The sequence below is a fragment of the Amphiprion ocellaris genome, chromosome 7 (assembly GCF_022539595.1).
Source record: "Amphiprion ocellaris isolate individual 3 ecotype Okinawa chromosome 7, ASM2253959v1, whole genome shotgun sequence".
In the NCBI taxonomy this organism is placed as follows: Eukaryota; Metazoa; Chordata; class Actinopteri; family Pomacentridae; genus Amphiprion; species Amphiprion ocellaris.
This window is the reverse complement of record NC_072772.1, coordinates 21434588-21457598: the sequence shown is the minus strand read 5'-3', so window position 1 is coordinate 21457598 and position 23011 is coordinate 21434588. Positions and strand designations below refer to the sequence as shown.

General features: G+C 39.5%; 1 protein-coding gene and 1 long non-coding RNA gene across 2 annotated transcripts; one reads left to right on the top strand and one right to left on the bottom strand.

Moving 5' to 3' along the window:
* Positions 1-5881: 5881 nt before the first annotated feature.
* Positions 5882-6914, bottom strand: LOC129349255 (uncharacterized). Its single transcript, XR_008602186.1, has 2 exons — positions 6164-6914; positions 5882-6100 (listed from the first exon to the last, which is right to left on the bottom strand). It is a non-coding gene; the product is annotated as an uncharacterized LOC129349255 (long non-coding RNA).
* Positions 6915-12908: 5994 nt separating this feature from the next.
* Positions 12909-22297, top strand: crk (v-crk avian sarcoma virus CT10 oncogene homolog). The gene is made up of 3 exons (XM_023261390.3): positions 12909-13449; positions 14235-14824; positions 18661-22297. The coding sequence occupies exons 1-3, from the start codon at positions 13230-13232 to the stop codon at positions 18796-18798; spliced, it is 948 nt and encodes a 315-aa protein (XP_023117158.1). The 5' UTR covers positions 12909-13229; the 3' UTR covers positions 18799-22297.
* The last annotated feature ends 714 nt before the right edge of the window (positions 22298-23011 follow it).

Sequence of the window (23011 nt, the reverse complement as noted above, 5' to 3'; positions counted from 1 at the left end):
ACGTGGAATCTTCCACTTCCTGTTTGTCAAAGTGGCCTTCTACCTGGACAGGTTTTGTTGGAGCTCATGCAACAAACATTTTGGGTAACTGCACTTTAATATGGATGCATGACACTGAATTAGAGTCTGTTTTAATGAGACTGAGTTAAGATGTGTAGCTCTGTCATTAAATAGGAAATTATTTCTCAGAATTCACAGAGGAAAGTCTGAAATGTTTGCTAGGTTAGCGTCCCACATGTTCTTTGGCTCAGCTAAAGCTAACTCTCTCCAACTTCTGGATCTCTTGAGTTGCTTGTTGTTAAAATATCTTGCTGTAGGTGCTGAAGCTCAGAAAGTCTGAGATGTTTGTTCAAAATAAGCTCATTCTCAGGTCTTATCTGAACTGTCCTCTTTTGTTTGAACTTTCCCTAAACTTAGGAGTTAATGACAGAGCAGCACATCCAGACTCACTCTCATTTATGTAGAGATTAAACTTCAGTGTCATTCATTGATGTTAAAGTGCAGTTTTTCAAATGTTTGTTGCACATGCTCCCGACCAAACCAGTCCAGGTGGAAGACGATGTGAAGAGAAAGCTCCAGAGGATGAATATCACACATTTACGTTGGAAATAAATGTCCTTTAATTTGACGTTGTCATGCAAAAGTTGGATTTCCCTTTAATGATGTTCAAATCTTTGTTGAGTGTTTCGTGGATGTTGGTTTCTAAATGTTTTTTGACACTCGGCCCCAAAGATTAAAACCTTTTACAGCTCGCAAGCTGCAAAAATTCACACATTATCAACTATGTTTCTGACTAAACTAAGATAAAAAGTGAAAAACTGCCTGACTCCTGCATCATGAATGTAAATCTTTTTGGTTTTTATGACAGTAAACTGAATATATTTGGGTTTGACATTTTATAAACCAAAACAAGAAATGAATTACTGGAGAAAACAATCAACAGATTAATGGACAAAGAAAATGTGTTTTCCAACATATATGGCTGAATTACTCCAACATTACAAGATACATACAATTTTAATTCAATTTTATTTATATAACGCCAATTACAGGTGAAATATTCTCAAGACACTTTATTTTTCCATTTTCTGTCACATTTAAAATATTACAAAGTAAGAAATTTAAACCTCTTGACTAATCCAATTTATTATTTGGTTTTTAAGAGACTAATGGACAACTAAAATAACTTTCTCCACTAAAACTAATAAACATGAGGTCAAATAGAAGGAACAGTTTTAAATACTGCAGTCCCACGATGACAAGAATAAAGTTTCTCAACAAAAACTAAATCTGCTGGTGGATTCCGATAAAGTCCTAATAAATGATAATAAAGTGTGATACTAAAGGTTTGTGGTGCTAAAAATCTCCAAGTAAAGATATGAAGTTGAACATCTGGATGGAGGTTGATAAAAAATTGACCTCCCTTCATTTCTCTGGAGTCGACTCCATGGATTTCATGGATGGTGGTTAAAGACCTGCTCTTCTAGTCGTCTTCCTTCTAGTCGCTGTAAAAAGTCAGTCCATGCTGGCCGACTTCAACACCTCTTCATGACAACTTGTTCTGCCTCCGACCTCGTGGAAACTCCAGAAACTCGGGAAAACCTGTCGAGACTCGAAGAACTCGTGGAGACTCGAAGAACTTGTTGGGTGGGGGAAGGTGTGGTGGGTGGTGGGGGGAGGTGGGGGAGTAGATGGGGGAGGCCGCCACCCACCTCCCTGCCTACTCTCCGCCCTGGCTCCACCCAGACTCCGCCTTGGCTCCACCCATGTGGTCGCTTCGGAAACTACGATGCCAAAGGGACGACGAAATTATTTCTTTTTATCTGATCTGTAGCTCAATGAGTTAAGGATTTGCCTGTGGAGCTGCAGGTCGCCGGTTCAAGACCAGATACTTCTTAAATTTTTTCAAAATCCTGACAAAGACAAACAAAGAAAAAGGCCGGTGGCGGGTCTTGAACCTGCGACCTTCCAGTTGGTAGTCTTCTTCTTATCCTCCTGAGCTACTCGCTCAGATACTAATTTTTCTTTTTTTTGCGCATTTGTCATCGATTTTTTGTTGTTTTCGAGTTTTTTTTTATCTCGAGTCTCGACTCGACCGTTTTTCTCAGGAGGTTGGACTTCAGCCTTTGTGCTGGAGGGTTGAACCCTCAGTTCCAAGACTTTCCAAAGCCTCCAGACCTCCCGAGTCCTCAGGACCTGAGCTTTCACACAGTCTGAGGGCTGAAATTTTCTAAGTCCCACAGTAGTTCTCTGTTAGATTTAACTTTCACACAGTCTGAGGGCTGAAATTTTCTAAGTCCCACAGTAGTTCTCTGTTAGATTGAACTTTCAGACAGTCCAAGTACTGATATCTTCGAAGTTCCTGAGTAGTTCTCTGTTCGTTTGAACCTTTAGACAGTCTGAGGACTGAAATCTTAAAAGTTTCTCAGTACTTCTGTTAGTTTGAACTTTCTGGTTAACAGAAGCCTTAAAACTTGTGACCATGAGTCTTGATTTCACATTTAGACCATCCATCTGAGTTCTTCTCAGACCTTCACCTGTGGGTTTTTTAGAAATCCTCAACAAACTTTGATTCTCTTCACTGAACAGTCAAGTTTGTGGAGATCAGAAGGTAACATTAGTTTGATAAATGCCTTCAACTACTAGTAGACTTTATCTGGAAAGCAGTTTTCTGAAATGAGTTCTTAGTAAATCTGTCCACAATCAAACAAAGAACATAGAAAGAGGAAATGTTTGAAGAAACAACGTGATGTTTTCATTTCAGACTAGAAAACGCTTTCAGACCTTTATCTTTTTTTGCTCTTTTGATCATTTTATTGTTTCTTCTGTTTAATTTGATCTTCTAAAGTTTAACTGGTGTCTTTTCAAATGTTTTGTCTTTAGTTTGATTCTTCTTAAACGTTTAGTTTTGCTCTTTTCTCACCTTTTATTCTTTTCTAATGTCTGATTTGATTTCCAAATGTTTTATCTTTTTAATGTTTAATTGTTTTTTCAAATGTTTTATCGGCTTGTTTGAAAAATTTCCTTTTCTTTCCCCGTGTTTAATTTTTCGATTAAATCTTTAAGGTTTTTCTTTTTAAATGTTTTACCACCTTTTAATGTTTAATTTTCTTTTTAAATGCTTCATTGTATTTTCTGTTTAATTCCTATTTAAAGTTTTATTGTCTTTAAGATTTAATTTTCCAATTAAACATTTAATTTTTAATTCAATGTTTTGTATTTTTAAAGGTTTAATAATCTAATTTAATGTTTTGTATTTTAAAAAAATGTGTAATATTCTTGTTTAATTTTATTTTTTAAATGTTTAATTATCTAAAATATTTAATCTTCAATGTTTCATATTTTTGTTTAATAAATTTTGTTTAATTTCATAATTACGTTTTGTATCTTCTGTTTATTTATTTTGTCTGTTTAATATAATTTAATTGTATTTAATGTTTAATTTTCTTTTTAAAAGTTTTGTTGTATTAAATGTTTTTTTCCTTTGATTTAATTGCTTTTTTAAAATGTAGTGCATTTCTTTAATCTTTTTTTCTGTCAAGATTTTAACCTCAACCTTAGAAATGAAACAAACCCTTAAATCACAATGAAAATACTTCTGTTGTCACAATCATGAGTTAGTCAATTATTCAGTTTATCAATTGAGCTTTATTTGTTCAGCACCTTTTACACAGATGACAAAACTGTGAAAAAAGAGAAAAAAATATGCTAAAACTATGATTAAAACAAAAAACATATTTTTTTATAAAAAAAAAGATTTAACATCATAATAAAATCTGTTGTGTCCAGGGGATGGAGGGACTTTATTGAAGTCTTCTTGGGCTCACATGGGAAATCATTTAATATATAAACTTTATTTTCAGTCTAAGGAAACTGCAGAGTGACAGAAGAACCAACGTCTCCTGTTTTCTCCTTTAATGAGTCGATTCTTGTGCTTTCAGACCAAAGAACTACAGACTCTTCACAACCTGCTCAAACTCTTAGTACAGGACCTCACCACACGGGTCAAGAAGGTTTCCTTCTCATTTCTACTCTGAAGCTCACCTTCTCCTGCTCAAACTGCTGACAAATGTTTCTGCTGCTCTAAAGTCTGGTCTCCAGAACTTCCTAAAAACTCTCAAAGTCTCTTCTGCTGCAGGTTGCTTTGTAGAACTGTTCCAGAAAACCTCACTAAACCACATGGAGGGGCCTCAAGATAGTCGTCCAAATGAAACCGTACAAAAACCAAACTAGCACAACCCAAACGCTAAAGTCTCCTGCAGCCTACCAGAGAACCTCTGAGAACAGAGAATCAGGACAGGAACTCTTACCTTCTGGACAACCAACGATGGTTCTCAAACAAGAATACAGAATGTGTCTGACCAAAAACCTCTAAAGACTCACTACAGCCAAGACAAAGAAACAACTCAGCTGCACCAAATCCACTAATCACTGCACACATTAGCACCATGTGCTAACTGTGGCTAAAGAACCACATTTACCAAGACAACTATCCAGTACAAAGCCCTAAAACACACCAAGAAACACATTAAAGATGATTTTACTGCTGGAAGCTGCAAGCCAACACCTAAAGAACAAACTAAAGCAATGGAGCCAAACCCAGTTCACTGGTGAAGAGAAGCAGAGGAAATGTTTGTCTGCAGCTAAATAAAGCAGGAAGACACTGAGCTGCTCAGGTGTTCCTGATAACACCAAGCTGCTCAGGTGTTCCTGATAACACCAAGCAGCCACCTGGACAGCCAATAGGAACACAGCTTACTGGAAGTCCAGAGGGTTGGGTTAGTGAAGGAAATTTAGTTTAAAGTTGAGGCAGAAAGTTAACAAAGAAAGTTGAAAACCATCTTCTGATACCTGAAATCTCTGAGTTTTCACACAAAGAACGCCTGAACATGTCAAACTGGTTTCATAGTAGAACCATCATTGTAAAAACGTCATAGTATTGTGTGTTGCTCAAAAAACATTACGACCCGGCTGTCTAGGGTCGCCGAGGAGCAACACAAAAACAGGTGGTATATTCCACCCAACATCCTTGAACGTAAACTTAAAAAGTTCATTCAAAGGAATATTCCACCCAAAATCCTTCAATGTAGACCAAAAAAATCTTGGTGTAAAGGAGTATTCCACCTTAAATGTAGAGCTAAAGGATGGTTTGGAGTAATATTCTACTCTAAAATCTTCCAATGTAGACCTAAAAGGTTGGTTTAATGGTATATTCCCAGAAGAACCCTTGAACATTGGGCTTAATGGTATATTCCACCCAAAATACTTGTACATATACCAAGAAGTCAGTGTAAAGGAAATGTAGACCTAAAAGGATTGTTTAAAGGAATATTTAAACAATTATTTTCATTATTTAATAATCTGTTATCAGTCAGAACCCTGGCAAACTTATTTTCATCAGTTTTTTAGTGGAAGTCACAAATAAAGGAGCTCTTGGTTTTTCCCGGCATTAGTGAGTCAAAAGCTGCTGTTTCAACACAGACATGTTCACATGCATCCACAAACCTCTCAGCACTCAAACACCCACAGACAGGAGGTCAGCTGGACCGAGGCTCGGCGGCGTCCTCAGACCCACGAGTCGGGGAGTCGGTGAACTTGTTGGTCCGGTTTGAAGGCCTCCATGTGGTCCAGTAGAAGTCCACGTAGTCGGTGTTGGCTTTGAACCGCAGTGACTGGCCACCATCAGGTGGACCGGCTCATCCTCGTAGGACTCCTCCTGTAATCTTGAGGGAACCACAGGAACATTCAGTAGCTGTTGGAGTTCTTCCTGTCAGGCTCGTGGTAGAACGGCTCTGAAGAATCTTGTACTTGTCTTATCTGGAACAATCTAACAGCCTAAACTGTTAACAGTGGTGTAAAGAAGCAAACACACAGGCATAGATTAGGACTCAAACTAGATTTATTTTAGAAAACAAATCAGCTTAGAGGCATTTGTTCACACATGTGGCTGAATAGGAGGCCGTCCAATCAAGATTCAAGGTCTTCACTCTGTAGGTTGTTTGTTTGGTGAGACTCTTGGACCTCCATCAGCTGACGTGGATGTTTGATGGTCTTCCTCTCTAGTGGCAGATGATTCATCCATGAATTCAGCAGCTACAGACTGAAATGAAGCTCATGCTGCTGTTATTGAATTCCTGTTCCAGATCAAATGTTCAGAGCTCACCTTGAATGCAGCCGTCTGCTGTCTGATAGTTTTTCTCATTGTAGTCTTCAATAAAGTCTTTTTCCTCATGTCAGGATGTGGTGAGACTCTTTCTCAGTCTCTGCAGACGTCCCTCATTGTGCATCTCCAGAGAAGAAACAGAAAAACTGGTCACTGCTTCAGCATCACAAACGCTCTCCAGCATTGAGAGTGTTTTAGGAATTCATTCATTGTGTTGTGAACTTTGAAGGAGCAGAAACTTTACAGCTGCCAAAGATATGAGCTCCAATTCTGGATGTTTTAGGAAATGAAGTTCATCAAATGAACACTTGATTTTTGCTGATAACTCTCATTAAATTACTGAAGAAATCCAACATAAAAACCTGTAAACTCTCAGGCAGCTTTTGTTAAAGTTTGTCTATAATTCTATCATCATGTTCTGGAACCAGGACTCTGCAGAAGTTCCTTCAATCAGATACTTGTGTGTTTCTATTTAAGGCCTCAGGTTTGAACGTACAGCAGAGGATTAGAAAGGAGTGATTTTAATATTTAAATCAGTCCAGTAAATGTTTGGAGTAAAAATGATTAAAATTTTGATTTAGATAGATTTGTGTCAAAGAATATTGTAGAGTCTCACTTAAATATATCCAAATGAGTTCAGTGTATTTACATTTTATAGAATATTTGATTTCTTAATCTTAATACTGTAGAGTCTGACCCTAAATATTATAATAATGATGTAAATCTAAATAATAAATAATATTGTAGTGCAGAGTCATTAAATTTAATCAGTTAAACTTACATAATAAATATCACTGTACAATCTTAACCTGAACATTCATATTATTGAGGTAAACTTACATAAATCATGATATTCTAGTCTTAACTGGAATATGTCTAACATGAATCTTTTTGTATTGTGCTGATAAAAAACAATAACCCGACTTTCAGATAATATCTATTCACTGTGTATTGGCTAGTACAGAAGTATTAGTACAGAATATTATTTCTTGTTTTATGTGTGATAATTGGCAGGAAACATTCTAAGAAGTGGAAATTGTCAGGGTTGTAATAGTGCTGTTCTTGCACAATATTTGTCACTTAATTGCCCTCAGGATGCTGTCGTTGAGCTACCAGTTTTACAGAACAGGCAGATGTTGCAGCTAATGATGTTGTAATTCACATAAACAAGGAAACAAGTCCATCATAATTTGAATGTTAACAGTCCAAAATGAAAAGGTCATATACAGCTTTCCTATTGGGTTAAAGAGCCAAAAAAAAAAACATGAAAAAAAACTTTGTAAAAGCGAGAGGTCGGTAGCAGCTTTAATTTTTTCTTACAACCCCCCCAAAATATCTGTTGTACCCCCCTGTGACCCCCGCCCCACACTAAAATTAATCTGGATCCGCCCCTGTCTGACATGAAAGCTGGGATCGTTCTGCAGTTACTGTCCTCAACAAGCAGCAGGTGGCGCTGTGAGCTCCTCCCCTTCCCAAAGCACAGGGGGTCAGTCTAGTGACCTGCAGCATCCCACTGTCTGATTAGAGGAGACCCACATCACTCCATGTCCAGACGGCAGATAAATCAAAGTCTCTGCAGATCCTGTCCTGCTTACAGAGCGGGATGGAAATGAAAATGTTTCTTCACTGTCACACTAAAATAAATCACTGCATTTAGCCTCTAGTTCAGAAACATATTTTGGGTATTTTAAACTCACTTTTTGTCTCTCCCGCAATGTTGATTACAATTACATGCAAACGGGAAATTATGAAAATTAGGCGATGACATCATTTAGCGACTTCTAGTGACTTTTAGGACAGCCAATAGCTACTTTCCTTACTGAGGAGTTGGCAACACTGGTCAAAACATAAACGATGCCTCTTTCCCACCGTTGTAAGGTAGACAATGTGCTACAAGCCCAGTTTTATCAACAGTAGCTGTCTTTCAAGCTGCACGAATACCATTGATGTCTATGGAGTGAACAGGGACCGTGTGCAAATTGCAAAACTGCTGCAACAGCAAAGAGAGACACAAATATTCAACAGTTTCTCTCTGATACACTGTAGTGTCACCAAAATCACTGCAGCCTTCAACTGGCTCCTGTTGACACCAATGTTATTTCTGCAGCTTGAAAGACAGCTACTGTTGATAAAACTAGGCTTGTAGCACATTGTCTACCTTACAGCGATGGAAAAGAGGCATCGTTTATAATGAGTTATTGATGGTGGAATTCTGAATCTATGAATATCTTTCCGATTTTACTGAACTGTGGCCCCAAGGAGCCGTGGTGGGCGTCCTTTATTTTCATTTCTGAAAGGTGGCAACCCTACTGCTCTGTGACTTAACTGCATTTTTGGGCGCATAAATCACACTTCCACCCATTTGTGCGTTTATAAAATTGTTACTCAACTACCCAGCTGCAGAACGTGCTGTCTGTATGACCTCATTACTGTGCTAGCGCGGCTAACACTGTATTAGCGCGGCTAACACTGTATTAGCGCGGCTAGCGCGGCTAACGCTGTGATAGCGCTGTGCTAGCGGTGTATTAGCGCGGCTAACGCTGTGATAGCGCTGTGCTAGCGTTGTATTAGCGCGGCTAACGCTGTGCTAGCGCTGTATTAGCGCGGCTAACGCTGTGCTAGCGCAGCTAACGGCATGCATTACAGCTAACTGACTCTCACAAAAACAAACCACATACAGGACAAAAAGGATTAATACACTCACTGAAACGCCGTCGTTCATGCTGGTAGCCGTGGTTGACCCCGGTCTTGTGAGGTGAACCGTCTGCGTCACATGACCGGAGGAGCGCCACGTGATTGGCTGGGCATTGGTTCGATTTTGGCCAGGATCGATTGTTTACTCCTGAGTCCCCCAGATGTGAACAGCGAATTTTTGACAGCGAATTTTTTAACACTGAATTTTTTGATGGCGAATTTTGAACACTGAATTTTTTGATGGCGAATTTTGAACATTGAATTTTTTGATGGTGAATTTTGAACACATCGAATTTTTTTGATGGCGAATTTTGAAGACATTGAATTTTTTTGATGGCGAATTTTGAAGACATTGAATTTTTAACTGGTTTTTAGAATTTCGATGAGCTAAATTCAGGCATAAAAAAATTCACATACGAAATTTTGATGCAAAAAAATTCAAAGTAAGAAATTCAGCAGCTTTTAAAATTCAGAATCTGATGAGTCTGATTTGCTGCCATAGATTCAGTATTCATACATAACGTACACATGTATAACACACGCCTGTGTCAGTGCAAGGTGATTTTTTATTAAAGATTTAATCTGTTGAAAATGATACAAAGACTGAGCAGCCTTTGCAGAGTACTGCGCTCTCTGAGTGCTTTCCTTGTTTCTACATTTGACTGTCAATCAGACAGTTACTGGCACTGGATTATATATTATTATATGTGAATTACTAGCACAATATCAATGTCTAATAGTTCAAATACTACTGCTATCATTAGGGCAGTATGTTGCGACACTCCTAGTTGCAAAATTGTTATAAAATCTATTTTTTCATAAATCAAGTCATTATTTAAAGGTCAAAATTTTTCTCCTCTCTCTGCTCCTGAAAACAAATATGAGAAAATAAAAGTTTCATTTAAAACAAATAAACAATAACACCCAGTAATATAATTTTATTCAGGTAGGAGAGTTCATCAGTGTGTTTGGAAATGGTCCAAAAATTGAGTCTTGTATATAAACAGAAAATATATGACAATATAATTAGATGCAACTGTAATTTTATAATTTATGTCTTTATAGAAATGACATAAGTGCTTCTTATGTGTAGGTACTTCAGAACGTTCTTTGGCATCACCCTGGAAAAACAGCCATAGCTCACAGTGGGCCATAACTGTATCCTATAAAACCTTACTGTTGAAAATAACTCAAATGTTTAGATAGACTTTAAAACTTTTATTGATCCTGCAGCGGGGAAATTTTAGGTGTTACAGTTTGAAGTCTGATGTGTTAACAGTTTGAAGCAGTCAAAGAAAAAAAGGAGAAGAAAGCTTCCATCTGGCTGCTGTTGCTCCAGGACAATGTATCCGTTCACACAGCTCAGACAACAGAAGCAGCCAAATGTGGCTTTGAACTGTTGCCCCACGAACTACCCAGCCTGCACCATCTGACTTCTGTTTCCCCAAATGAAGCCCCATGTGCAAGCTTAACATTTTCAGAGTGTTGATAACTTCATGCTGTTGAAGAGAATCTAGAGGCTAAAGATGTGACTGAAAAGGGACTTGAACCTGAACACTGGTGGGCAAAGTGTATTGAAATTAAAGGAGACTATGTTGAAAAATAATCCAAGAACAATATCTTTCTCCTGTGATGTTCTCCGGTTAGGCCATGAACTTTTTGAAGCACTCTCATAACTATTACTGAAATTGCAGTTGCAATTATTTGCTTTTGTTGCCACAGCCAAGAAAATTGATTCCTTGAAACATTACTTTAAGGAGCTTTTAATGATCTTGTCTCCTTCTGGACCTGACTGCTGCCTCTGACGCTGTGGATTCCTATTGAGTGTCTTGAACAGTGTGCCCTGCAGTACTGTCCTCAAATGAACCTCAGTTATCTGACAGACAGGAGCTTCTCAGTTCACCTGGGAGAATTTTCTTCAGCTGCAGGTCTGTTTAGTTTGCAGGGTCCTTCAAGGTTCCACTTTGGTCCCAGTCCTCTTTTAATTTTATATATGGCCTTTGGGAATCACTCATTGTTTTGCAGATGAAATACAAGTCTATCTGACCGTAAAAATAAGATTGCCTAAATGATAGAACCTGGATGGATCTAAACGTTCTCAATTTTAATGAAAATGAGACTAAAATCATTATGTTTGGTCAACCAAACCTTTTGAATAAACCTGACAGCACTCCTGACTCTGGCTTCATACAGTTGATCTTTTGTGGAAAAACTGGAGTGATTTTTGACAGCTCCTTCAGATTTGTCAGACAGATCAATGCAGTGGTTAAAACTCGCTTTTTACTATTTTGATTTTTTAGTCAAGGCAAAGGCCTATATAAAAAAGTTATTAATGGCTATATTACTACTCAGTTAGACTATTGTAGCTCTTTCTATGCAGGTGTAGAACAGTCATCACCTCCACATCAGCAGCTGGTATAAATATGCATCCTCTTGCAGGAGAGAGAAAACGTGATCACACCAGTACCAGTACTGTCCTCTCTCCACTGGCTGCCTGTCCGTCTCAGGATTGATTTTAGTATATTTTTTGTCTGTTTATAAGGCTTTGAATTAACTGTGTTATTATACCCCATTTATATCACTGAGGTCGACCAACCAGATGTTTTGGGATATTGAGAGACCCAGACACAAAAATAGAGGTCAAATGTGGCTGCCCAGAATCTCTGGAACAGCTTACTTTTGTCTTGTAAGAACTGCTAAAACTTTAGAGACTTTTAAGTTACTGCTCAACACCCACATCTTCTCTTTGGCATTCAAGTAGAACTTGACACGCTGGCTTCATCTCATATTGTGTGGCAATTTTATTGTCTTTTTATTAACATTTGCCTTTTAGTAAATGTATTTTAATGTATTTTATACTACTTTAATTGTACAGCATTTCAGTTCAACTCTTGTAGGTCTTCAAGATGTTTGATAAATAAATTTGATAACTTTGTAATTATTACTGTGCCAGTATTTTTGAGATATTTAGCATAGCTTAGCATAAATATTACAAGCAGAAGGAAAACTTCACCTAACTTTCTATAAACTAAAATGGTCATTTCTACATTTCTTCTTGTGACCCAAATAAAGATAGATAGATACAGCATATGAATTAATGAGCTTTAGAGATTATAGGTAAGAGTCTTTTTGAACTTTAGACAGAGGCAGGCTCACTGCTTCCAGTATTTATGCTAATCTAGGCTAATCTCTCCTTAGCTCTACATTCATACTTATTATACAGACACCAGAGTCTGTAATATTATTTAATTCCTGGCAGGAAAGAAAAAAGATTCAGTTCACAAGACACTGGTGAACGTTTAATAGCCATTAAAAAGTATTAATTAGCACCTAGAGTAAAGTTCTTCTGAGAGAGGTAAAGTACCAAGCATAAATGTAGTTGATGTATGGTATTTGTCTCATTTCTATGAAGTAAAACATTTTTGCATTTTTCTAATTTAATAAATTGTTACTCCTGTTTTTTTTTTTTTTTTTTATAATAAACAAAGATTCTGAAAGTGAACGTCTAACCACAGCAGTGAGGTATGTTTTAATAGTGTTTGACTGACACCTAGTGGTCATTAATACAAATTGCAACTCATCCGTTATACTTTGGAAGTTAGAAATGCGAGGTATTATTTGAGAGATAATAAATGATTGTGAGTGCAAAACCTAAAGTGTCCACACTGTAATTACTCTACCGCTGCTGATCTGGTGCAATAATGAGGTAAGCTGCGGGTTTCACAATAACACGAAGGACAGACTGTCAAGTGCAACAGCGTTATTTCGAGCAGAGAAAGCGGTCTACTGACTGTTACCAACATAAAAGCTTACAAATGTGGCTCTTTTCTAAACTAAGTAAAACGTCCAAATACTGGGCGATAAACGACAGCAGCGTTACATAGTAAGATTTACCAAACGCGGCTGTCATATTTGTACGGTATCTGTCAAGTATATTTGCAAAAAGGCGTCTCTGTAAAATGAAGTTTTATTTTGAAATAGGAGTCGCTTAATGTTCGTTTGGCTGTTTGACACGTCAGTACGTCACATCCGGTGAGTGGGGTCTTTTTTTGTTTTCGCGTATCCGCCATTTCAGTTTTTGAAGTTAGTTGTCATCGGCGGCTGGATTGTAGCTGGAATTCTGCCGCTAAAACCTCCTGTGTGACTGATAGAGCTGAATTCTGACCTCAAACCAAACAAGAGTCCCTTTTACAACACAGTTGAGCTCCTGTATCGGCGAATTGATGCCCAAACGGCCAGCTGCGGAGGTCGCCTGTTTACTAAACGTGCTCTAGGCGCTAAAGTTTTTGTATGAGTTGAAGGCTCTGCTTCTGGATAACGGGAGGGAGAGCAGGGAAGGCCCCGGTGAAGCCTCGGCTTTGGAGTGGATATCATGGCCGGAAATTTTGACGCGGAGGACCGCGGCAGCTGGTACTGGGGTCGGCTGAGCAGGCAGGAGGCTGTGTCTCTGTTGCAGGGACAGCGGCACGGCGTGTTTCTGGTCCGGGACTCCATCACCAGCCCCGGCGACTACGTGCTGTCGGTGTCAGAGAACTCCAAAGTCTCGCATTATATAATTAACAGCATCAGCAACAACCGACAGTCCGGTCCAGGTAAGACAGCGGAGGTGGAGGGGCTCGGTGTATGGGGATGCTGATGTGACCATTCTTGCATGACTTGCACCAAAGGAGATGCGCAATAGTGCCTTTTCCAGTCTCCAGTGTGGGAATACGGCAGGCCAGACTCGGGGAAACGTGTTCAGTTCAACGTTGGCTTATGAAAAGGCAAATCATACCTATAGTGATGATTTCAGTGTTAAGACAGACCACTCAGTACATATTATACAACACATTGTTGGAGAAAATCATACATTGACGGACGTCTATGTCACTATAGACACCGTGGTGGGCGGTGTGACTTCTGAAATAGCAGACTGTACCAGTATGACTTCTGGCCTGGGCACCGTTCATATTAGCTGAATGTACCAACTGGGAGAGTTGCAGATGTTTAAAAGTCTCTCATTTCATGTTGCCAGGTTGTGACAGACTGTGACCAGACGCTGCCCCTTCTGGATTTTTTTATCCTGTATTTGAATTGCAGCAGAGTATTTGTTGTATTTCCTCATATCTTTTTTTTCAGAATTACGCAGGCTTTTTTTTAAGGAACAAAACAAACACGCATGGGGGGAAAATGGGAAAATAAGGAAACAATAATACTTCCTGGTCATTCTGGAAATCACCTCCATCATACTTTGGTGCATAAATAGCCCAGAGTTCAGATCACCCTGATGTGAGCATGTCTGAGCAGGTGTGGTGTGTTTTAGATAACAAATGATACCGTTTTGTGTTTCTGCCTCATCTTTCTCTTCCATCTTCCTGATTTTTTTTTTTTTAACCAGGTTTGGCTCCTCCGAGGTTCCGTATTGGTGACCAGGAGTTTGAGGCTCTCCCCGCTTTGTTAGAGTTTTACAAAATCCACTACTTGGATACTACGACCTTGATAGAACCCATCAACAAGTCTAAACACCCAACCTTCATGAGCAGTGGCCCCGGTGGAGGCCCCCCACCACGCCTGGAAGACGAGTATGTCCGAGCGCTTTTCGATTTCCCCGGCAATGATGAAGAGGATCTCCCGTTTAGGAAGGGTGATATACTCCGAGTTCTGGAGAAGCCAGAGGAGCAGTGGTGGAACGCCCAGAACTCTGAAGGCCGGACGGGGATGATCCCAGTGCCATATGTAGAGAAGTACCGACCGGCATCTCCAAGTTCGGTGGCAGGGCCTGGCGCACCTGGAGGTGCACTGGGTGGGATGGGGATGCTAGGGAACTCTGATGGCTCTGCAGCCCAGTCTGGTGCTCCACTACTGGGAGACCCCAGTCAGTACGCCCAGCCCACCCCCCTCCCAAATCTGCAGAATGGACCTGTGTATGCCAGGGCCATACAGAAGAGGGTGCCCAATGCCTACGACAAGACTGCCCTGGCCTTAGAGGTAAATATGGATGCGAATCAAGTCTTTTTCTTGAACCTATACATTAATTTTCCATGCATCGGAAAATAGGAGACCGTTAGGAATAAGGCTGTAGGACCAGCTCTTTAAGCTTATCAAGACTGAGCTCATATTCTTTGGCTTTCTTTCCCTGTTGGGATTTTGGTTGTTTCTTCCTTGTGGTTGTTCAGCCTGGTGAAGAGCAGTCAGGGTCAGAAGGTGCTCAGCTAGTTAGGTTTTCTTGATAATCTGGTAATTTTATTTCTCTTTCTCACAGATCAATCTAGTGACATTACGGATTAACCTGCATGAAGTTTGTCCATGATAGTTACTAACTCATCCTAGTGGACTTCTGCTTTTGTCAGATGAGGGGCACTTGGTCTCTTGCTTAGATCTGAACCTAACAGGCTACTCAAATATGAAAACAGCCATTAAGCTGTGCTTGCTGCTCACAGTGGCTGGGCTGTTAAACTGTCCGGAAGTGAGAGCGGGGCTCCCACGGAGCAGGTCATTGGGGGAAGGAAATAGTTTGTGTTTGGGAACAGCACCATTTCCTCTGGTCTCTGTGAAGCCAGGAGTCCAGCTGAGCCAGGAGAGGGACTAGGAGGCAGGCTGGGCTGAGCATGCTCTCTTCACTCCTAAAGATACCAGCACATATCCAGTCTTGAACCACTTAAATCTGCATGCATATTTTACTTTTTGTGTGGAATCGAACCACTAGAGAGCTTTTGCTGGATGATTTGGAGTTTTTTTCCAGCTCATTTTTTACGTTTTTTTTTTTTTTAATTTATGACAGGGAAATCTTTTGTACGAGTTGGTTTCTACCACTCCCACCTGTGGTAGTCTTCTCTGGGTTTGGCCCATGTAAGGCAATCTGTTTTCTGACTCTAGTTGGCCATTAGTGACTCAGCATGGCGGCACTGGACAGTTAATAATTAGCTTGCGTTTCCTCGTCTCAGTAAACCCACAGATTGCAAAGATCTTTCTTTATCTTAAACAACTGAAACAAATTTGCAGTGTGTAATTTCTGTTTCATGCAGTTATATGAAAGTCTTCCTCTGTTACTTGATTTCTAAACCCCAACATGTAAAATGTGTCAGCATCATGGAGTTCCCATTTATTATAAAGTTGTATTTAAGCTCCAATTCCAATCTTTGCAAAGCTCAAAGTCCATGCATATAGTTGGAGATAAGGGCAGTGAGCATTATACATGAACGCCTGTGCAAATTTGATCAGTCCACGTCAGAAGCCCTGGAATAAATTAGCACTGCAGCTACTAGTTCTTTACATGATAGTTTTATTTTCTGGTCTGTAAGTTGCCTGTCACATTGTGAAAAATATCTATAACAATTTCTTACAGCCCAATTTCCACCAGGTATTAACATATTTGCATAAAGGCTTTAAAACTTTCAAATCAATAGATGTGAGAAATGTTAAAGATGCTGAAAACATTCTACTTCATTAAACGACTAAAATGAGCAGCAGACTTTGACACGTGAGAACCGGAGAGTACAGAACTGTTTGAAATATGACGAGAACAATAAAATCAATCTTCGGAATAGTTGATCATTGAATTGCATAACACTGGTGTTTGCAGTATTTTGTGTCCCTCCTACATATGTAGGGAGTCAAACACCTTCCGGTACTTTGTGAACAAATGACTGTGATCAATAATATCAATATGTGATCTTTATGTCTTGTTATGTAAGAATGATAGTTTCTAAAGGTGGAGCCTGTGATTCACTATTCCTGTGTTCGTCAGTGCTCGTGCACAGAACAAGGGCAAAGGGGGCAGTTGGAGCAAAAGGGATGCTAACTTTGACACATTCTAACTATCCAAATATGCTAACAAGCTAAATCTCAACAATCTTTCCCCGGAATCACAGACTCTAGAGGTAAAGCATTTCACAGACCCCTCAGCACCTGTATTTAAAGCCTCCTGAATGTAATGCTTGGGGATGTCCTGGGCTGAACCTCGGCTCTGAGATGGTTTGCATTCAGTATTTTTTCAAAATGCTTTGCCACCTGCTGACTAAAGATTTAGCAACCGCTGGTCTTTTTGTCATTGTACGTCAGGTGCGCCATCTTTGGAAAACACTGACTAAACACTGACTAAAACACTGGAATTGTTTCCTAATGCAAAATTATTACAAGGGACCCACAAAACACACAGACAGCAGCCAGCAGTTTTAATTAATGATATCCACGAGCAGCAGTGAGGCACACACACACACAGTCACTTTGAGTTAATATTGTCGTTTTGCATCACAAAAGATTAGAGCTGAAACCGTACTTGTCAGTTATTTTCTTAAGTCAATTTTCAAGCACAGATGGCGGACTTCTCCTGTTTCGGGTTCGTGATTGTGAAGAGCTGCTATTTTTTGACTTATGTGAAAATATTTTTGGTGAGAAAATTAGAATTTAGTTTACTGGAAAAGAGTTGTAGACAGCTAAAAAAAAAAAAAAAACATTTGTGGCTGTCTTGTCATTTTGAATGTGTTTTTTCTGATGTTGTTTACTTGTATGTTTTATTATGTGACTTAAATTCACAAGATAAAGCACTATAAATATTAAGCATACAATTGCTGACAACCTTAATATTCATGAACAATTACAATCTTTGTTCTTTACCCATATGTGAGGTTGAAGTTTTTATTATTCGTCTAAAATGTTTTTTCTTTAAGCATTCTTTTTCAAACAACGTACAGAAAATACATTTTAAAGTTGATCTTCATGTTCTTCCTTAACCTGAAGTTCCAACTGCTCTCAAAGAATTCCTGTACTTTGATCACTTATATAATCCACAGCAAACTATTGGTGGGACAAAACAAGCTTTTTGCCTCAACCCTTTCGTTCTGACTTTAAAGAACAAATAATTCATGTAAAAGATTCCACAGTTTTTAGTTGCAGCCCTACATATGATGGAATCATACCCAGGACATTCAAACATGTCCTGCAAATGCTGCTAGTCAGACATTTAACACCAGCATGTTTGTCAGCACTGGTAACAGGTTATCAGACTGATCCTTTGCTGACTATTCAGTCGTCGCTCGTATAGACTTGAACTTTGGAACTGTCTGTTAGTAATTGTTTGCTCAGGTTCAGTGACACAGGAGCAGCCACTCCTCTGCCTGTGCAGGTCAACTGTAATCAAACATGTTTCCACCCAACTGCTTCCCCACAATTATGGATCATTTTCACATCGTCCACTAATTTATTTTGAATATTTTTCCAACAGATAGTGGATGATCATAGATCAAACACAAAAAGTAGAGAGAAGCACAAATGCTAGCACACGTCTACATTTCTCTTTTTTTTAGTCCATTTAGAGCTATAACAATTAAACATCTGTTCAATTGAAAAAGACTTGGGAACTGCTTTGAATGAGTCCATTAGTTATTTTCCAAATCAACATTCCAAATATTCCTTGATTTCAGCCTCAATGGGACAGGTCCTCCTTTACCTTGACATGCATGACAGTGGACAGCATATCTTCGGGTTTTAGACTGGTGTCCAGATAAAAGAGTCAGAACACACGAAGAGTGGTTGTGTGAAATTTGTCTTCTTTTTTTATATATATATTTTGTAGACTAGACATGAATTAATTAGGCAGGGAAATTTCTATGTACCCTTGACACATGGCCTGTCTGAGCTGGCATATTTACTTGCTAAATAACTGAAGTGATTAATATATTGCTGATTAATTTTCTGTTGACTGTGCCATCTCTGGATTACATCAGTGTACCTGGAAAGACAGTTGATTATGTACATGTGAGTTGTTGTTGCTTCTGCTGCACACATTTCTGCACTCTCACACCGTCTGTCCTCTGCCTCCCCAGGTGGGCGACATGGTGAAGGTGACCAAAATAAACGTGAACGGCCAGTGGGAGGGGGAATGTAAAGGCAAGCGTGGCCACTTTCCCTTCACACACGTCAAACTGCTGGACCAGCACAACGCTGAGGACGAACTGAGCTGAGAGTGGACAGCCGGGCCGCTACCTGGACACTAGTATTAGACCCTTCCTCTCTTCTCCCTCTCTTCCTTCCTTCCTTCCTTCCCATTCTGCACACCCACTCGCCTCCCCCCTCTCCCTCAGCGTTGTCTCCAGCTTCTACCTGCACCAAGTATGGTTTCAGAGAATCACTGAGAACAAAACCGGCCCTTGTTGGACCCTTGTACTGCACACATCCTCCATTTTTACCCACCTAAATAATCATACCCACCCTCCTCCTCCACCTGCTTTCACTGACGGACTGACTCGGATCATATTCTCTACTGCGGAACACGGAAGATAAACTGAATCTCCTGTTCCATGGATATGGCAACACCCTCTAGTCCCTCCCTCTGTCGTGTCCCGACCACAGACACGTTATCAACACTCACTCCTCAGGAGACTCCTCGCCTCAGAGTTCAACCACTTCCTCTTCCTGTGTCGGAGCCAGTAGATAACTGCTCAGCACTGTGGCGTTTCTCATCCTCATCCGTCATGACGGTTTCAACGCTGTAGCGTCACTCATGCTGCATTCATGTCGATTGGAATACACTAATAACCTGAATAATAACAACACAGTTTTTATGTGTTTTCTCTACAGGGTGTCCCTAAAGTCTGGACACATAGGAAATCTCATCAACTAAGATTAAATATGGTTTTGTTGAAAGATTAAATCCATCTGCTCTCTTTCCATATGTCCGTCCTTCACATCTACTGAGAAGTACCAGTTTATATTTAATCCATGGAGGCAAAAAAATGATAGAAATTTCCTGTGTCCAGACTCTAGGGACACCCTGTAGTTTGTCATATTGAGATGCTTGTTTGCTGTCTTGCCAAGAGTGAAGTAAGAAGATTAATTCCCATCTTATGTGCACTGAAAACATGAAGCTGCAACCAGGAGATGTTAACTTAGCATGGACTGAAAGAAGGGGGAAACAGCTAAATGTTGAGTTGTTTCCTTTACACTTTGGATTAAGCAAACTGGATTTGACATGTTAATTAGTGAGCTTAAGGAGTTCTAGTGTTACCTTTGGACTGAGCCACACTGGCTGCTGTTTGCAGTCTTGGTGCTATGCTAACTGCATCCTGGCTCTAGTTTCATATTTAGTGCACCAGCATCAGAGTTCTCATCTGACTCTCATCAAGAAAGCAAGTAACCATATTTGCCAAAATGTACAACTGTTCTTTTAATCCTGACCTTCTTTCACACTTACAGTGCATGTATGAAGGAAGTGATGAATCTGAACACAGTAAAGCTACATTTGCCTTTCATCTGTTAAGACTGCTATGTCTGGTGGAGATATCCTGGTCTTCACTAACATTCATTCTACCAGACAGTTATTGAAGGGATTTAAGTTTCTTTACATCAAATGAGCATTTAATGAGTGAATAATGTTTCCTGGTTGAGGTGAAAGGTATTTTGAAGTTTAAAAGTATGCATCTAACAACATTCAAATTAGACATGAATGCAGCATTACTTTGGGTTAAACCAAGACTGTGAAAGATGGGAACAGCAAGGCTCAAATACAACATTTTGGAGAGAAGATTTAACCGACAAATACTGCACCTCAGAAAGAAATGAAAGCTCAGTCAGCTGGAGGTGTACAGTTCTTCTGGAGGAGCAGACCAAGGACCAGTCCAGCATTCACCCCACCCTCCCACCAAGTACTAAATGGAGAACATAAAACTGAGTTAAGACCAGCAGCTAGGAGCGACTTCATGTAGTTATAGCCATACAGCAGGCCCCAGCAGCAAACCAGAGAAACTGCAACACTGTTGTGGAGGTGGCGATAAAGCCAAACACTACATTCTCTCACCTCCCAGCCCGGCTTACCTCAGCCCCCAACCACCCGTCACCTACGACCAAGTACCACCAAGTAGTCTTTTGTAAGAAAAAAAGAACATATTGTTATGAAATGATGTACTATGTGATTATCATTACATGCTAAATATTGGTTTTTGTTATCTTTGTAGTTTTCTTCATAGCTGGTTTTGTCCGGGGGAAACACTTTTTACTGCTGCATGTTGGGAGGCAGTGATGGGTCGGTGGTGCAAAATGGATGAACTGACTCGGGATGGGGCACATCTGTTTGCCCCCAGCCCTCACAAGGCCATGTGTTCTCTTTCTGCGTCTGATGTACATGATTGAAGTTGAACAGAGTGAATGTAGGCTGTCCACCATGTTAGTTAGTACTGTCTTCTCATATTAGTGCTCTCCATTCAGCTCACTAAATATACCTTAGCAACACAGACTGCGCCATGTTCACATCTTGTCAAATGTGTGCAAGAAAAGACTAACTGGTAGTATTTGGTACCTACCCTTTGTTTTTAACCTTTTAATAATCTTATTGCCACCTTGCACCGGTTAGTCCTTTTAATCCTCGGCCTTATCAGCCTGTGTTTCCTTTGTGCTTCCTCAGTTAATCTTCTTCCACTCTTTTATTTAAAGCCTCATCCAGTTGAAGTGCACAAGCCAAAATGGACTTTTCCTTTTACTGTTTTATCTCTTCCCTGTGCCATTTCCTCATTGCCAAGAAATTAAGTTGTAGTTCAAATTGCCTTTTTTTCCCCCTTCAAAAGGTTGTTTTCTGTTGAGATTGAATCAGTCTGCTTGTTGACACCTGACAATCATCACCCTCATGTATCATAATGCACACTGGTTGGGATTGAAGCAGGCTGGGAGTGTAGCATAGACCTTTGCCAGAGCGAACTTTATCTCGTTTAAATTTGACCTGTGAGAACTCTGTGTCTCTTCCAAGTGCAGAGTTCCTCTCAGGTGTCATGCTACAGTATTTCTGGCCAGCACCTCATGTCACCTTTAGGTGGCACTGTTACAATATTCAGAAAGATGAGGTCCTTGAAGGCATTCTCTACCAGTGCTTATGAGATTAAAGGAGATGAAATTTGACTTTTAACAGAATGCACTTACTGTGCTCTCCTTTTTAGGGTTGTAATTATCCTTAATTGCTCCCACACATTAGTCTCTGACCGTTATAGCTTTTCCTGACAAGCCCTGTCCTGCTTTCACATTTAATTTTCAAGTTGGCCGTATCCCAGACCCATGTTATATATAAGATCTACTATTTAAAAATAATTGGCTGACGTCTCGGAAATTAACATTTGCGTTTACTGCCAGCTTTTGACACAGTCCATTTTTATCTGTGTAGTTGTGATCAAATCATGCTTCTTTGTCACTCACGCTGCACATCGCAGGTGATTAGCTGCATAAATCATTATCTTATGAATTGGGTTGCCGATGAAACCACCAAGAAGTATTTTTTTAGTAACCTTGCATGAAGTCATTCATTTCCTTTCATACAAAGGAAGGGGTGGCGAAATGCCAGTGGAAATTGTGTTAATATCAAAAGGTGCCATTTTATTATAACACTATATTCTTTCAAGACAATTGAAATTACCTTTTTATTTTCTGTAGCATGTAATGTGTTAATATACTAGTAAATAAAGTCAAGCCCATGACAAATGATTTGTTTAACATTGTGGATTTTTGTATGCAGATGAAAAGTGTGAACATGTCCTGTGTTGCTGAATCAAGAAAGCTTATTACCACTATCACAGGAGACTATTTTAATACTGTCCGTTTTAATTCATGACCAGAAACCAGTTTTCATTCACGCTGCATATGGCAGTTGCCTAGCTACAGGAATGATTGCCATGCATAGTACTGTGACATATTTTTAGTAAGACTGTATGAAGTCAGTGTACAGTAGGAGTATATTCAAACATGTAAAGCTAACATGGACTCCCTTATACACAGTAATACTGCTTGCAAAAGAAAAAAAGACGGCTCTGAAAGAAGTGTTCTACTCTGTTGCTTTTGGCAGTGATAAGATATTTCATAATGAATTACATATTAAGGAGCCTAAACAAAGGACACTGTTGTTGCGAATTGAAATTGTACAGAACTTGTTGAAAATATTTGGCTTGAATTTATTTTTAATGGTAATTTAATGGTAATAACTGAAGGTGTAAATTTTCATTTGCTTTAATATCTAAGTTTTCCAATTCCCTTGGCTTTTACTAAACAGCTATGTTTCCCCTAAAAACCTCTAATGAGAGAAATTTGAGATAATATCTACCTATTAATTATACACTTGAAAAGCACATGGAAGTTGCTTGGTCAGTGTGTATTTTAAGATAGTAATTATAAAGGCCCTGCATGCGGCCCCCTGTCACAATA